General features: G+C 48.6%; 1 protein-coding gene across 1 annotated transcript; it reads left to right on the forward strand.

Moving 5' to 3' along the window:
- The first annotated feature begins 6,683 nt into the window (after nucleotides 1-6,683).
- On the forward strand, nucleotides 6,684-10,545 carry HEY1 (hes related family bHLH transcription factor with YRPW motif 1). Its single transcript, XM_080799940.1, has 5 exons — nucleotides 6,684-6,938; nucleotides 7,240-7,315; nucleotides 7,442-7,525; nucleotides 7,814-7,895; nucleotides 8,799-10,545. The coding sequence occupies exons 1-5, from the start codon at nucleotides 6,850-6,852 to the stop codon at nucleotides 9,380-9,382; spliced, it is 915 nt and encodes a 304-aa protein (XP_080656066.1). The 5' UTR covers nucleotides 6,684-6,849; the 3' UTR covers nucleotides 9,383-10,545.
- Nucleotides 10,546-14,350: the final 3,805 nt, after the last annotated feature.

The following is a 14,350-nucleotide window of genomic DNA, read 5'->3' on the forward strand; positions in this document are numbered from 1 at the left end:
CATTACCCCTCACACTTACAGTGCCATTTGGTGGTAAGTGTGCATGGAGGGGTGGGTGCGGGTTGCAGAGTGACCCTGTCCCAGTCTGAATCATGTTGTCACTGGGGTGCTGGTCAGCATTATTTTTTCCCCCAGAGTAATCACACAAACCGCTCCTTCAGCTTTGGGTCCTAATCCTTCTCTCTTCTGAGACTCAAAGTCGATGCCCTCAGCTCTTCTTCTCTTCCTCATCTCTGCCCTGGGCCCCTAAATTGAAACGTAAGAAAACCAAAAACACTCAACAACATTCCTTTCCATTTAAAACCAAAGCTCCAGTGTATATCAGTTCAGGAACACAGACAAGCTAGGAGGTTAGCAACCTGCTGTTTTCTTTTTTCTTTTCTTTTTTTTTAGCCTGCTATTTTCAAAGACAGAGTCTGTGAGTTCTGATTGGGGGCTCACCTGGTACCTCCCGCCACACTTTGCATTCTGATAATTTAAAATCATTGAAGACTTATTTGTAATAAGTATCTATGAAGGCAGAAATGCCAAATTATGGAATACTTGGGGTCCAGTGAAGTTGCAGACCTCACTGTGGCCTCCCTGTGAGCCTTTCGGCGGCTAGGATCACAAGCCTTCCCTTCCACTGAAGGTAACTGGGTACAGGTTCAGAGGTGTCCACAAACACAAGTTTGAGAGTCTGCACACTTGCTTTTGTGACACCTTAAGATTGATCTCAGTTATATCCAGAGCTGTCTTGAAAGTCTGGAAATAAAAAGTAGTTGGATTCTTTAAATAATGAAAAGAATATATTATAAGTTAGTACTTGAATTACTTTGCAAAAACTGTGCTGTAAATTACTATTTGCGTCATTTTAATGGAGGAAAGAATACTCTGGAAATTACTTTTTGAGTATCAAACCCCTAACGGAGTCAGATACGATTTTGGGCAAGTTTCCTATCTTCCTCCGTGAACACCAGGAAAAACAATAATTCCTCCTTCCTGGTTTAGTGTGAGGATTCAATTCATTATAGAAAAGGTTTTTAAAACTGTGCCTGGCATATGGTAAGTGCCATTAAAATGTCTGCTATTACAAAGAATTTATGCAGAAAGATTAGCATGGCCCCCGAGCACAAGAATAACACACAAATGCATGTTCCATATTGGAAAAAAAAGTTTTTGTAAATTTCTAGAAGGAATTGGTTTCACAGAGTAGTTAGCAAAGAACTTTCAAAGCAGAAGTTATATAATCAGAACTCAACAATACTTTTTATTAAGTTGCTTTTCACTTATGCTTAATTTTCTTCTGGGTCCAAAGTTGGGGAAGTGCTGAGTTAGACACATGTCCATGAGGGTCCCTTACTAAGGACTTCTCAGAGCCATTCGCTCTCTCCCGCGCCCTGAGATCTCCAAGAATTTCCCCAATGTATTTGAAAACAGATTCTTTTATTTACAGGGTCTTGAGAGATTAATGGTCTGTGAAATGCACTTTAGCATTTTAAATACCCCTCCCCCCCACCTTTGAAAGACAGAGTGGCTCCTCCTGGAGGAATTCTCTGGCGGGAGCAAGGAGAGTTTACAGAAGTCATTCTCCTAGGTAGCCTGGCAGAGCTCGGGAGGAGCAGCCCGTGTTACAACCACCACCACCATCATCATCATAACTCACAAGCATGAGACATAACACGTGTGCAGCATTTTACAAAATGCTTTGTCTCATTTTCCCTTTCAAAAAAACCAAAATGAAACAGAACCAAAGCGGAGGGATTATTCTTATTTATCGATGAGGAAACAGGTTGGGAGGAAAGAGGTGGGCTCAAGGGCGCAGAACTAGGAAAGGGTCCCTTAACCCTAGCAGGCAGCTTGGAAGCCTCTTCTCCCCGTGGACCCACGGCTGCCTGCTGGGTTTCCAATTAAGCAATTCCCCCGGGGCGAACACCAAGGCGTCTTACATCTGACCTCAATTAGGGGAGTTGATAGTGGAAATGCACTTTTGCGTGGCATGACAGGCCTCAAGGCAATCTGGCGTTTGAGGCAGCAGCCACAGAAAACAGCGAGAGTGAGGCACAGAGGGAAACTGGCGTTCGGTCAAAATTTTGGTATGACAGTTTTCGGCGACTCTTGTCTTGCGGTTTCTGATTTGGGGTGTTCTCCTAAAGGAGCCATCTCTGAACTCCCTAAGTATGCAACTTATTTATGCACACATTTATAGCACCGCGGGCTTGGGGATGTTCCTTAATAAGAAACTCAAAAAACACAACTTTCACTAATAATGAATAGCAGATGCTTATTTTAAGCTCTACTCAAAATAGTCTAGTGCTCTTAGCAAAATGCACAGGTTCTTTTTCGTCATCTTTGAAGGACATTACTTTCCAGAGACTGTTTTTGTTTTGTTTTGTTTATTTTGTTTGTTTATTTTGACAGAGAGAAATCACAAGTAGGCAGAGCGGCAGGCAGAGAGAGAGGGGGAAGCAGGCTCCCCGCCGAGCAGAGAGCCTGATGTGGACTCCATCCCAGGACCCTGAGATCATGACCTGAGCTGAAGGAAGAGGCTGAACCCACTGAGCCACCCAGGTGCCCTTCCAGAGACTGTTTTTAATATATCCAATTACTAGATAATAATTCTTTCCTCCTTTCAGCCTCATTAGATGTGTAACAGAGCATCAGAAGAAAACTGAGGGGTAACCCGGTGCTCAGTTTTACTCATTGGTGAATCAGGCATATTAATAGCTCATAAAGACGGCAGCTGTTTATTAAGTGCTTGCTTCCTCTTGGCCAAGCACCATTAAAATGCTTGATAGACCTGATCTTATATAAAATGACACCGGAAAATCATGATTATGAATATCCCCATTTTACAGATACGAGAATCAGGGTTTAAAGAGGTTGAGGAACTTGCCCACTATTGTGCCGCTAAGGCTAGTCTGACGGAATCTTTACCACACCCTCGTGTGAGCAGCTCGATGAAGACTGTGGGCTTTTTCCCTCGTTGCTCCAGGCCTGGCTCAGTGCCCAGCACACAGTAGGGGCTTTATACAAGTGTGACAAGTGACTACATAAACAAGCAAGACTCAGATGTCTCCAACACTGGCTGACTTCACCTGAAAGTGGTTTTAACAAAGGTGTTTTGTTTCAGCCTTGATAAAGAAGCAAATTGCCTAAAAGACCAGAGTGAGGCAGCCCCTCTCTCTTTTGGGGGCGCTGGTATAGTCTCTTGCCTTCCTGCATACCATTTCTAGCACTTACAGTCAAGATCGCCTGTGCTCCCTAGCAAACTGACAGAGAAAGGGTCTCGTCTAGGACACTCAGGTAGGGACCTTGACAGTGGCCAAACCTCTGATGAATGGACAACTGAAGATTCAGGGCTTTTTCCTGGGCAGTCCCCTACCCAACCACTGTTTGTGTCGCTTCCAGCCAGTTGGCCACCCTTAATGCTCTTTCATCCAGAAATGCTGGAACTTGGAGTTTGAGGATGGGCTCTTTCCCTCTGGAGGTCTCACTGGTTCAACTGTGGGAAGGCCCTACCTGGGCCTGGCCCTGTGAGTGAATTCCAAAATACGGAGCACCTATACCTTCCAAGGTGTCTGGAGCATCCCTTCTGCAAGAGAACACAGAGAAAGGCAACGCGCTGGATATAAGTGAGTAAATAAACCCGGATTCCACAGACGGACCAGGAGATGGGCTCATGTGCAAATCTGGAGAGGCTGCTACCACAGGACAGGTGGGCTATGAAAAACACTCCCTCTTTGGAAAAAGGCCCTTTCCTGAGGGGCCAGGTCTAGGCAGCCCCCCTTGGGTTGGAGAGCGGGTCACTTTTGCAGGTTGTGTCTTGCTCAGGGGACTGCTAAGAAGTTTACAGCCGTGCTTTACTCAAGGCCTCCGGGGATAAATCCCCTCCAGTCTGCAGGTGGCAGAAAACTCGGCCTCATACTCTCAGTCCAACTCTCTCCCGTGATTCTGCTACCCATGGCAGGACCTCAGCCCTTTCTTTGGTGGCTCTAACTGAACCGCCTAGTTCTTAAGTGCCTTCCCAAGCTCAGAAAAGTCCTTTCCAGACCTCATGGCGTATCTTCACCCCCTTGTTTTTCTTTAGCAAAAGGTGCTTTCGAGCATTAGCACATCTACAGCGATTTCACCTGTTCATTGCCTAGCTCCCCCCCGCCCTCCCCTTCCCCCAGAGGAGGATGTGAGTTCTAGAAAGGCAGGGGCCATACCACTCTTGGGTCACCACTGCATTCTCAAGCCCCAGCACAGGGCCCGGCACACAGACCTCAGTATTAGTTGGATGGATGAGTAAATGAGAGTCAAGACTGAGAAGCAGGAGAAAGGTAATGTTTTAATGTAAACCTCATTTTTGACAGAAAGTAATAAGTGAATGTGAGAGAAATAATTTGCCTAGGTACTCGTGTGCAATCAGGAATCCTCAACCCCAGCGTTGTCCCTTCCTCTTGCCCACCTATCTGCAGCCCGCCCATGCCCCTGCAAGGCAGCAAGAATGGGCCAAAGCGGGAAAGGCTCACTTACTGTAGACTCCAGAGGCTGGGAACCATGGAATCACAGAGAGGGAGGAGACACACTAATTTCTGGGGTAGGCGGGGGAAGAAACCGAATGTCAGAGGGACTTCTGGTTGGCAAAGGGGAGCGGTGGAGGGTTTCCTATGCCTGGACCATTAGCTTCTGGGGGTGAGGGAAGAGGCAGGTGACAGTGAGCAATAGGACTGACTGAAGACTGTGGAGGTTGGAAAGGAGTTTGGGAGGCTGAACCTCTGTCAACCCCCAAAGAGCTGTTACCTGTGCGTATGGGCAGAGTAAGCAGAAAATGGGGTTGATCTTGGGTGGACAACTGACAAGTGGCATGTAGGGGGATATCAGGCCGCAAGGGCAAGAAAAAAAAATCCAACATGGCTTGAGGGAGGGACCCAGCCTAGACAGGGAAGCAGAGGAGATCAGGAAAAGGAGTGAGGGCCTGGAGGTGAAGGTGAAGTGAAACAAGAGTTCAGTGGGAGCCAGGAGGCGGAATAATATGTGTGTGGAGGTGAGGGGTTAAAATCCAACACACCTATTAGGCTCAGGCCATTCAGAGGATGTGGCGCCTCAAATGTGTTAGATGGCACTGGGCTCACGGCTCACTAATTAAGCAGGGATAGAAACGGTGAAGATATTTGCAAAAGTGAGAAAACGTTTCTTATCCTCAGTATCTATCAAGTGCTCCCTCACTGACAGGACTGCAAGGTCAGCAGCCAAAGAATGGACCTGAGAGGAATACCAATTGCTCTGCTCCTTTGTAAGGGGTAGAGAACCCTGGATTTCCAAATTCAAAACACCCATCCGGCTGCTTCCACAAATCCTCAAATAGGGCATCAGGCCAGAGATACACAATTTTCTCCCCCAGTATCTTCTGGAGGACTTGGGTAGCTTCGCAGAGCTCCCAGTACACGCCAAGAACCCAAGCCGGAGATGTGGGGTGTGTGTGTGTGTGTACGTGTGTCTGTGTGTGTGTGTGTGTACGCGCGCGTGTGTGTAAGGGTCAGAGACGTGCATTCCCGCAGAGAGGGCGGCCTCAGACGCAAATGCCCAGCCCCGCCACCCTGTCGCCCGCTGAGAGATCTGGCCGCCAAAGCCTGGAAACAAAAAACAACAACAGAAAAAAACCCATAATGGATATCCCCAGGGGTCTTTTTTTTTTTTTTTCCACCTAGTCAGCCGAGAAAACAAGCGTTCCACTTGCCCGGAAATTAGATGCACAGGGTACTCATTCCACTCTGGAGTATGGGAAGCCCTGCAGAAGCGAGACTGGCTGCATGTGGGGACACGGTCCACCCCCAAAACGAAAAACGACATCCCCAGAAACCACGTCTTGCTGGTGGCCACTGCGGCGGTGCATGGGCTCTGTTCCCCGCCGGCGCCCTGCGGCCCCCACCGAGCGGCCGGCGCGCCACCCGGCCAGGTGCATCGGACCCGGCTCCGCCAGCGGCGCGCGCCTCCCGCCGCCGGGCACGGGTGGCCCCGCAGCCGAGATTTACCGCGGCGCAGGGCGGCGGTTTCCGGGGCCGCCCGGCGCCGGGGCTCCGATTACAGGTTCACACGGGGGGCCCGGCCCGCGGCCGCCCAGCCTCCGCCGGCGCGCCCTCGCGCGGCCCCGCTCCCCCGCCTGCCCATTCTTCTCCATTCATGCGGACGCCCAGCGCCGCCGCCGCCGCCGCCAGCGCGGCCGCCGTCGCCGCCGCCGGCCGCCCGGATTGGCTGGCGGCCGTGGCGCCGGCACTTTCCCACGGCCCGCGGCGCGTGCGGCTCACCGGCGGCGCTGCAGGCGCGGCCCTGGCGCGCGTCCAGGCCAATCGGGGCGCGCGGGGCGGGGCGGGGCCGCGGCCGCCGGCGGGCTTGTGTCCCGGCCCGGCTTCCCCCGCCTGCCCGCCGCCGGCCCACAGCCGCCCGCGCCTCCTCTGCCCAACCCCCCCGCAGCGGAGACCCAGCGGAGCCCCCGCGGAGCCGACGCACCGCCGCCGGGCAGGGGCCGGCGTGGAGGGCGGGGGCGGGGTTCGCCCTCGCCCTGAGCCTAGTTCTGGTCCCTCCCCGGAGTGGCTGCCAATCAACGGAGCGAGAAACCGGTTGGCGGAGGGGAGGCTGTTGCCCTGGAGCCGCCGCCCCGCCCCTCCGCCCCCTCGCCCGCCTCCTCCACCCCTCCTGCCCTCCCCCGGGACCTGAGTAGGGGCGCAGCGTGGGAAAGGGATGGTTGAATTTTAACCGGAGGCTGAGCGTGAGCGGGATCAGTGTGTGCGGAACGCTAGCCCCCGAGCGCGGAGAGGCGCCGCTGCTGTTAACTCCTCCCTGCCCGCCGCGCCAACCCTCCCCCGGAGCCCCCACGCAGCCAGCATGAAGCGAGCCCACCCCGAGTACAGCTCCTCGGATAGCGAGCTGGACGAGACCATCGAAGTGGAAAAGGAGAGTGCGGATGAGAATGGGTGAGTTGGCCGCGGCCGCGCGGAACCTGGGCAGGAGGCGAGCATCGGCTGGCCGCGGTGACAGCGGGCGAGGGCCCGGGGCACGTCGGTGCCCTCCGCTGACCTCTGCGCATCTCGGTTCGGCCGCCGTCCGGGGTGAAGGACCCCCGAGGCGCTTCCAAACCCAAGTTGCCAAAACAGTCTTGAGTGCGGGGAGGGCGTGGGGGAGACCCCTCATATCACCTCCCCTCGCTTAACAGCGATTCTTGTGTGTGTGTGTGTGTGTGTGTGTGTGTGTGTGTTTTTCCCTCCCTTCATTCAGAAACTTGAGTTCGGCTCTAGGTTCCATGTCCCCAACTACATCTTCACAGATCTTGGCCAGGAAACGACGAAGAGGCGTGAGTCTATTTACAGTGCTTCTTGTTTTGTTTTGTTATTAATTAATGGAAAGAACTACCTTGCTTCATTTTGAAATTTACAGTCTTCTTGGAAATATCCCTCTTTGTTTTGCCTGCTTTCTACAGATCATCGAGAAGCGCCGACGGGACCGGATTAATAACAGTTTGTCTGAGCTGAGGCGGCTGGTACCCAGTGCCTTTGAGAAGCAGGTAATGGAGAAAAGTGCATAGAGCTCTCACCGTAGCCGTCCATACCTTTGGAATCCTTACCCTCATTAATCTGAACCTCATATGTGTCTCGAAAAATAACCATATTGCTTGTACTAGAGATGAATCACATATGGATTCCAACATATTTTGCGAAGACAACCCATTTTGCTTTAGTTTGTACTTTTATGATTTAGAGAGCATATACATGCGTATCTATTTTAATTCTTTCCCCCAAAGGTACTTGGTGCCAAATAATTTTTTTTTTTCTTTTTTGGTCATATTCTTTAGGGATCTGCTAAGCTAGAAAAAGCCGAAATCCTCCAGATGACCGTGGATCACCTGAAAATGCTGCACACTGCAGGAGGGAAAGGTACATGTCACTAGTCTAGTGGCGGGCCTGAGTGTTCTGGGTAGAATGAACAGCCGCAGCAGGCCAGCTTTGGTGCAGTCGCTGCCTTATTTTTTTGCTGCGTGCTTTGGGGGTGGGGAGAGAATGCTGTGGCGTGTACAGTCCCCGGTCAAGGCATTTGCAAATGCACATATTCTCCAGTGAATTCCTCACCCTAGTCCTCTTCAGAGTGAGCTAATGCGCCTTCTTTTGGAGAGTACCTTTTATGTGTAAAGGTGCCTTAAAGTTGTAACAGTCCTGATTAAGATCAGGTAGATTTCACATTTGTTTATTGACATTTTAAAAAAAAGACTTACTTTTTTTTTTTAAAGTATATGGTCTTTATTTTATCGACAGCATTAAAAAGTAAGCTCCTACATGACTCTTGAGGAAAGAAACCTGTTGTGGTTAATTAGAGAAAACCTAACAGAAGATAGGAGACCAGGGTCTGTGTGTCTGTCTCCAGCCGGAAAATGCTTTACTCAGGACCAAGTGCCTAAAAGCTCCATGATGATAACTTACATCTGTGTGTCTAATGAATTTCACTGTTCTGTGGTTTTTCTGTCCTTGATGTATTTTTTGTTGTTGTTGGGGGGAAACATTAAAGGAATGAACATAGTTTCATCTGCTGGTAGGGTATAATTCCACTTTCTGCTCAGCAGCTTCTAATTGGGCTTTGAACTTGCATTAGCAAAGACATACTTCTCCTGTTGATTAATGCAAAGACTTTGGTCGACTCCCGAATATTTGGACCTTCATAAGAACCCGTGCATGCCGTTTTTAAGGCCGTACGTATTTATTTACTAGGAAGGGCTGCCTTTGGTACTGAAGGCATGCGGGGAAATGAGCAAAGCCTTGAGGTTTTTCTTTTGTTCTTTCCCTCAGGCTATTTTGACGCACACGCCCTTGCAATGGACTATCGGAGTTTGGGGTTTCGGGAGTGTCTGGCAGAAGTTGCCCGTTATCTGAGCATCATTGAAGGACTAGATGCCTCTGACCCGCTTCGAGTTCGACTGGTCTCACATCTTAACAACTACGCCTCCCAGCGGGAAGCGGCCAGCGGCGCCCACGCAGGCCTTGGACACATTCCCTGGGGGAGCGCCTTCGGACATCACCCGCACGTCGCTCACCCCCTGCTGCTGCCCCAGAACGGCCACGGGAACACTGGCACCACGGCCTCGCCCACGGAACCACACCACCAGGGCAGATTGGCTTCGGCACATCCGGAGGCGCCCGCCTTGCGGGCGCCCCCTAGCGGCGGCCTCGGACCGGTGCTCCCTGTGGTCACCACCGCCTCCAAACTCTCGCCGCCCCTGCTCTCCTCGGTGGCTTCCCTGTCGGCCTTCCCCTTCTCCTTTGGTTCCTTTCACTTACTGTCTCCCAATGCACTGAGCCCTTCGACACCCACGCAGGCAGCAAACCTTGGCAAACCCTATAGACCTTGGGGAACGGAAATTGGAGCTTTTTAAAGAACTGGTGCTGTAGAATGAGGGAGGGGAACACTTAAAATCCCAGCTGAGCTGGGCTGTTGCCAACATCACCTTAAAGTCGTCAGTAACAGTAAAAAGGAAAAAGGTACACTTTCAGATAAATTTTGTTGAAAGACTAAAGGTTTGTTGGTTTACTTTTTCTTTTTAAAATTTTTTTATCATGTCATGTATTAGCAGTTTTTAAAAAACTAGTTGTTAAATTTTGTTCCAAACAGTAAATTGAAATAGTGAGTATAAACCAACACTTGGTAATAGGTTTGTTCTATGCCTCATTATTTTGTAAACCTCTCTGTCTCAGAATGATCCCGTTTTTGCCTCAAAGTTTGGGGAATTTTAACATTTAGTATTTCGGTCTGTTTTTCTTCTTGTATAGTTGAAGTCTGTTTTTAGAATTAATTTTCCAAACCACTAAGTTCAATGTTAACATGATGCTATTTGTTAATATTTTGACAATTAAGGTGTTGTATGAATAATATTCCTTTGCGGAGGGGGGGAAGGATCTATGTTGAATTTTATATTTCTGAACAAAGCGTTGACAAATCAGATGATCAGCTTTATCCAAGAAAGAAGATGAGTTAATTCTCTGCCTCCTGCGGCAGTCAGGTGAGTGTATAAACCATCAGGGGCCCTGAGTCCATATGACCAACTGGTGTCATCTGCCAGGGTTTGGCTGTTCTGGCTTAGGGAGGAGAGAGCCTCTGGTAGGCCAGATCCTCATTTGGAGTTGGTGGGGAGGAGACGGAAGGTAATTGCATAGAATATGCCTGCATTCACCAGCCCCAAGCAATGCAATGACGTTCCAGTCTCACGGATCTCAAATTCACAAGTGTTAACATGGATAAGTGATCTCGGGCTGCAAGCGGTCAATGGAACAGTCCAGTGGAACCTGTTAAATGCATAACCTACTTCTTCCCAGAACTGCTAGGTTTTCTTTTAACTGGAATTGTTAGTGTTGTATTTTCCTTTTCGGTGCATGGACATGTGGTTGTTGAGATATTCAAAGGGCTATCCGGCCTTCTTTTGATTTAATTTGGTTCAGGCTGGAAAAGCATCATTTTACAGCTTTATTCTTTTAGCAGGTATAATGTAAACGACCTCCACTGAACTGGGTTTGGCCTCTGTTGTACTGATGTGTTGTGACTAAATAAAAAAAGAACAACAAAGTGTTCGCTGCATATGTTTTACATACCTTGGCCTTTCCCTTTCTTGGCTCAGAAAAGAAATTTTCTCTCCTTTTCATTTTGCCTGATCACCAGTTTTCTTATGTCGAATGACTTCATTATTTTTGGAATCCTAAACTCTGTGAATTTGCGCTGAATAAGGTGACTCCATTATGGTGCCGAGCTTTGGCCTGACTCCCACCAGGAGACACAGTCCTTTGACTGTTGCATTGGGCCATCTGCCCTGAGCCAGCCCTGTGGGGGTTAGGAAGCCTCAAGTCACGCTGGGAGTTGCAGGGTGGGAGAAAGCCCTGATGAAATCTTCGAACACCATGTTGACCACTCAACAATTTTTTTCTTTTTTTTTTTTGGAGAGCATCTACTGTGTGCATTGTTCTGTGCCGAGAGAACAGAAAATTTGTTTCATTTTCTTTTCTTTCTTTTTTTTAAGCTGGGAAACAAGAAAAGCCTAGCATTGCTATCTCTCATACCCTGTGCAGGAGCTGGGGAATCGGGCATGATGAGCTCTGGCAGGCTGTAATTCTGCACCTGCACAGCTCCAGGAGTCTTTCCTTGTCTTGTTGCAAGGAATTTGCTTAACCCTTTCGCTGCAGTGGACTCCTGAGCTGTGTAGTGAGGAAACTGACATGTGCTTTAGGTTAGAACAAGATGCTGCCAGAACAGAGGCAGTAGTGTGGGCCCCAGGGGAAGAACAGTGCCTTTCTGTTACCTTAAAAGTACCCCTGCCAGTGCAGGAGTGCTGTCTCCTGGTTTGAAACAAGTTCACCTTGATCCTGAGGTTGGTGGGGAGGAGAGGGAGAAAACCCACTTGGGCAGATGACACAATAGAGCCTGCTTTTTTGTTTTTTGTTGCCAGACCGCTGAGCTCCTCCTCCCTGCTCTAATTAAAACATGACAGGAAGGCAGAGAGAAGTTCGGACTTTGAACTTGAGCTTCGACTTCTGGGTCTCTCCAAAGGGATTTTGGAGATTGTGGATCTCCAACTTTACCTCCCCCTCAGACTTTCTCCACGTGGCCTCCCATGTTGGTCCCTCCCAGAGTGCACTGCTCCGTTCTGATGATCACCCGCCTGTGCCACGCAGACACTTTCTGCCTGTCATGACGCCATGATGGAAAGTGTTATGGTAATTTCTGCCAAGTGTCAGTTTAATTTTAGCAACCGTGATTTCAAATGGCATTAAAGCATTACTGAACAGCATTGTGCTCAGACTGCCTTAGATTCTCTTACTCGAACCTAAGCTTAGAGGGTTGCTAAAGTGGTCAGAAGTAAAGCCAGTCCTGTTGCTGGCTCTGCGGAGAACACTGGGGACCTGTGACATGTGTGTGTCAGGATCAGCTTGTGGATCCTCATTTGGCTACTAATTGTTTCTTTTTGTTTGGAGGGGGTGTGGAGGGTCATTTTCAGGATTACATAAAGTCTTCCAAAGAAATATTTTGGTTTTCTTTTTAAACCCCTTCAAGGTGACAAGTTTCTGGAAATGGTGCAGGTGGAACGGGATGTTCCTGGGAAACAGGATGGAATGATCATGATACACCCGGGGCATGCAGAAAAATGAATGCAGGAAAACTCATTTCTATTTCAAATTGATGCAGTAAGAAAAAGAAGAAACATCAGGGTCATTAGTGCCAGCATACTTTTTTTTTTTTTAAAGGTTTTATTTATTTATTTGTCAGAGAGAGAGAGAGAGAGAGAGATTGCGAGCGAGCACAGGCAGACAGAGTGGCAGGCAGAGGCAGAGGGAGAAGCAGGCTCCCTGCCGAGCAAGGAGCCCGATGCGGGACTTGACGCGGGACTCGATCCCAGGACGCTGGGATCATGACCTGAGTCGAAGGCAGCCGCTTAACCAACTGAGCCACCCAGGCGCCCCGCCAGCATACTTTTATACTATACCTACATTCATTATATTCCTACCCCTAGAAAACAAAAATTTTTTTATGTGGCCCATAAATTTCCCTTATGAAGAAAATAATATCACTCATCACAAAGAATCTTGGAAGGTCTCAATAATTATTCATTTATTTTCATTATAGGTATTCCCATGGATTAATGACATCAACAATAGATGGGCAGAATTCTTGCATTAAAAAAAACTTTTGAAGAAAAATCTGGGAAGTATCATTTCTAATTTGCTCAGTATAGTTAAATAAGGATGTGATTTTTGTTCAGCCCCCCCAACTCTGTTACTCGCTAAAATCATGATATTTTAAATATAGATTACTTATATTTAAAATCCCCCAGGAAATGTTCTGTCTCCTAGTTATACTTCTCCCTAGCCCTTCTGGTCTATACCAGTATCGCAGCTTTGATGCCTTCATTAGTTTCCAGTGATGATTTATAACTAAAACAACTTCAGAGCTAATACCATCTGAGACACTGCTTCAAATGTGGCCCAATTTCTTTTACAACCAGAGTTCTGGGGGATGGGGATGTCTTGGAAAGAGGACTTAAATTCTGCTTCTTGCTCTGCTTTTACCTAATTGAGTGACCTTTAAATTTAAAATGTAAAATTCTCTGGACCCCGCCTTCCTCATCTGTCAGCTAAAGTGGCTGGACTAGCCGGGGTTCCTGGGCACATACACACGGGGACAGGCGCTAGTGGGGAAAGGAGGCAGGAACATCAGCCAGGTGGGTGCCGACCCAGGGAACACGTGTTTCAGGCACCTTCTATCTGAAGGTCTGTCCGAAGGGCCACACCACTGGTATCTATGCTGGAATTTTGGTCCAGTGTTGCCAGATCCTTCAAGTTTTTGAGAACATGTCCAATTTTTGATATTTATGTGAAACAGGCTAATTTATACGGGTTGGTAAACTAACTCACCAAAGCCAGTCTGCAGATAAGACTGGGCAGGTGGGGCTGGGCCTCAGCTTCTAGGGCCCTAATCCGAATGGCTCTCTGAGGGCTAGAATTTTCTAGTATTTTTGTCATGCATGGCTTAGGAATATGCCTAATGGATGAACACCCACCTCACGTAAACAATGTGGTAATTAGGCAGCAGAAGGTGGTTTCCTCTCAAGACTATCATGTAAAGATAAGCAGCAGAATTTTTCTTACTTCTGAGTTGTCGAATTTCCTCAAGGAGAGAGAAGGTAAAATCATTCTTCTTGTTCTGAGTCTCGTCACTTCACAGGAACCACTTCTGAAGGGGTACCTGGGTCCCTGCGTTCCCTTTCTACCAAGGAGGGAGATGGGGTCTCAGCCTGGTGGTGGCCTTCAGTGAAAGAGTGAGCGTGCAGCTCGCCATGACTCAGCACACTGTCGCCCTAAAAGGCGCCATCTGATTTCAGGAAGTAAGAAGTCTCAGCAAAGCGCAAGCTGTTTTGAACCTCAACTTGAAACATGATGCCTGCCTTGATCTTGATGAACTGCAGGGCTTTTCACTCAGATGCTTTAGTGCTCTGCTGGAGTGGGGGGGGGGGGTAGCGGGGAGAGGGGAGAAGGAAGCAAAAGAAAAAGAAACCCAGGCCTCCTCTTTTTGAGCTGTCTGTAGAGATTGACGAGCATTTGTAGCAGAATTGTTGCCCAGGCCCATAAGTCCCAGGGAAATCCGGGGTACACAGCGATCTGCGTAAGTTTCTGGATTTTGTGTGAATACGCTGTCCTATTACGCTCCTTCAGAGTTATGTTGTAAAATTTCTCATTACATTTACTCTTAAATTAGCATTTTTCGTCAAGTGCTTTGTGTTGGGTTTTGACATATAGTCAAGTTAAAAACCGTGCCTAAATTTGAAAACTTAATGATTCCTAGGGAGTTAGGGTGGCCTAGG

This window comes from Martes martes (genome assembly GCF_963455335.1).
Source record: "Martes martes genome assembly, chromosome: 4".
Lineage (NCBI taxonomy): Eukaryota > Metazoa > Chordata > Mammalia > Carnivora > Mustelidae > Martes > Martes martes.

What these genes read in the sequence shown, in the direction of transcription:
- HEY1 (XM_080799940.1), top strand. Translation starts at nt 6,850, where the DNA reads ATGAAGCGAGCCCACCCCGAGTACAGCTCCTCGGATAGCGAGCTGGAC. An exon ending in GAGAGTGCGGATGAGAATGG is followed by an intron (nt 6,939 to 7,239) that starts GTGAGTTGGCCG and finishes CCCTTCATTCAG; the next exon opens with AAACTTGAGTTCGGCTCTAG. An exon ending in CCAGTGCCTTTGAGAAGCAG is followed by an intron (nt 7,526 to 7,813) that starts GTAATGGAGAAA and finishes CATATTCTTTAG; the next exon opens with GGATCTGCTAAGCTAGAAAA.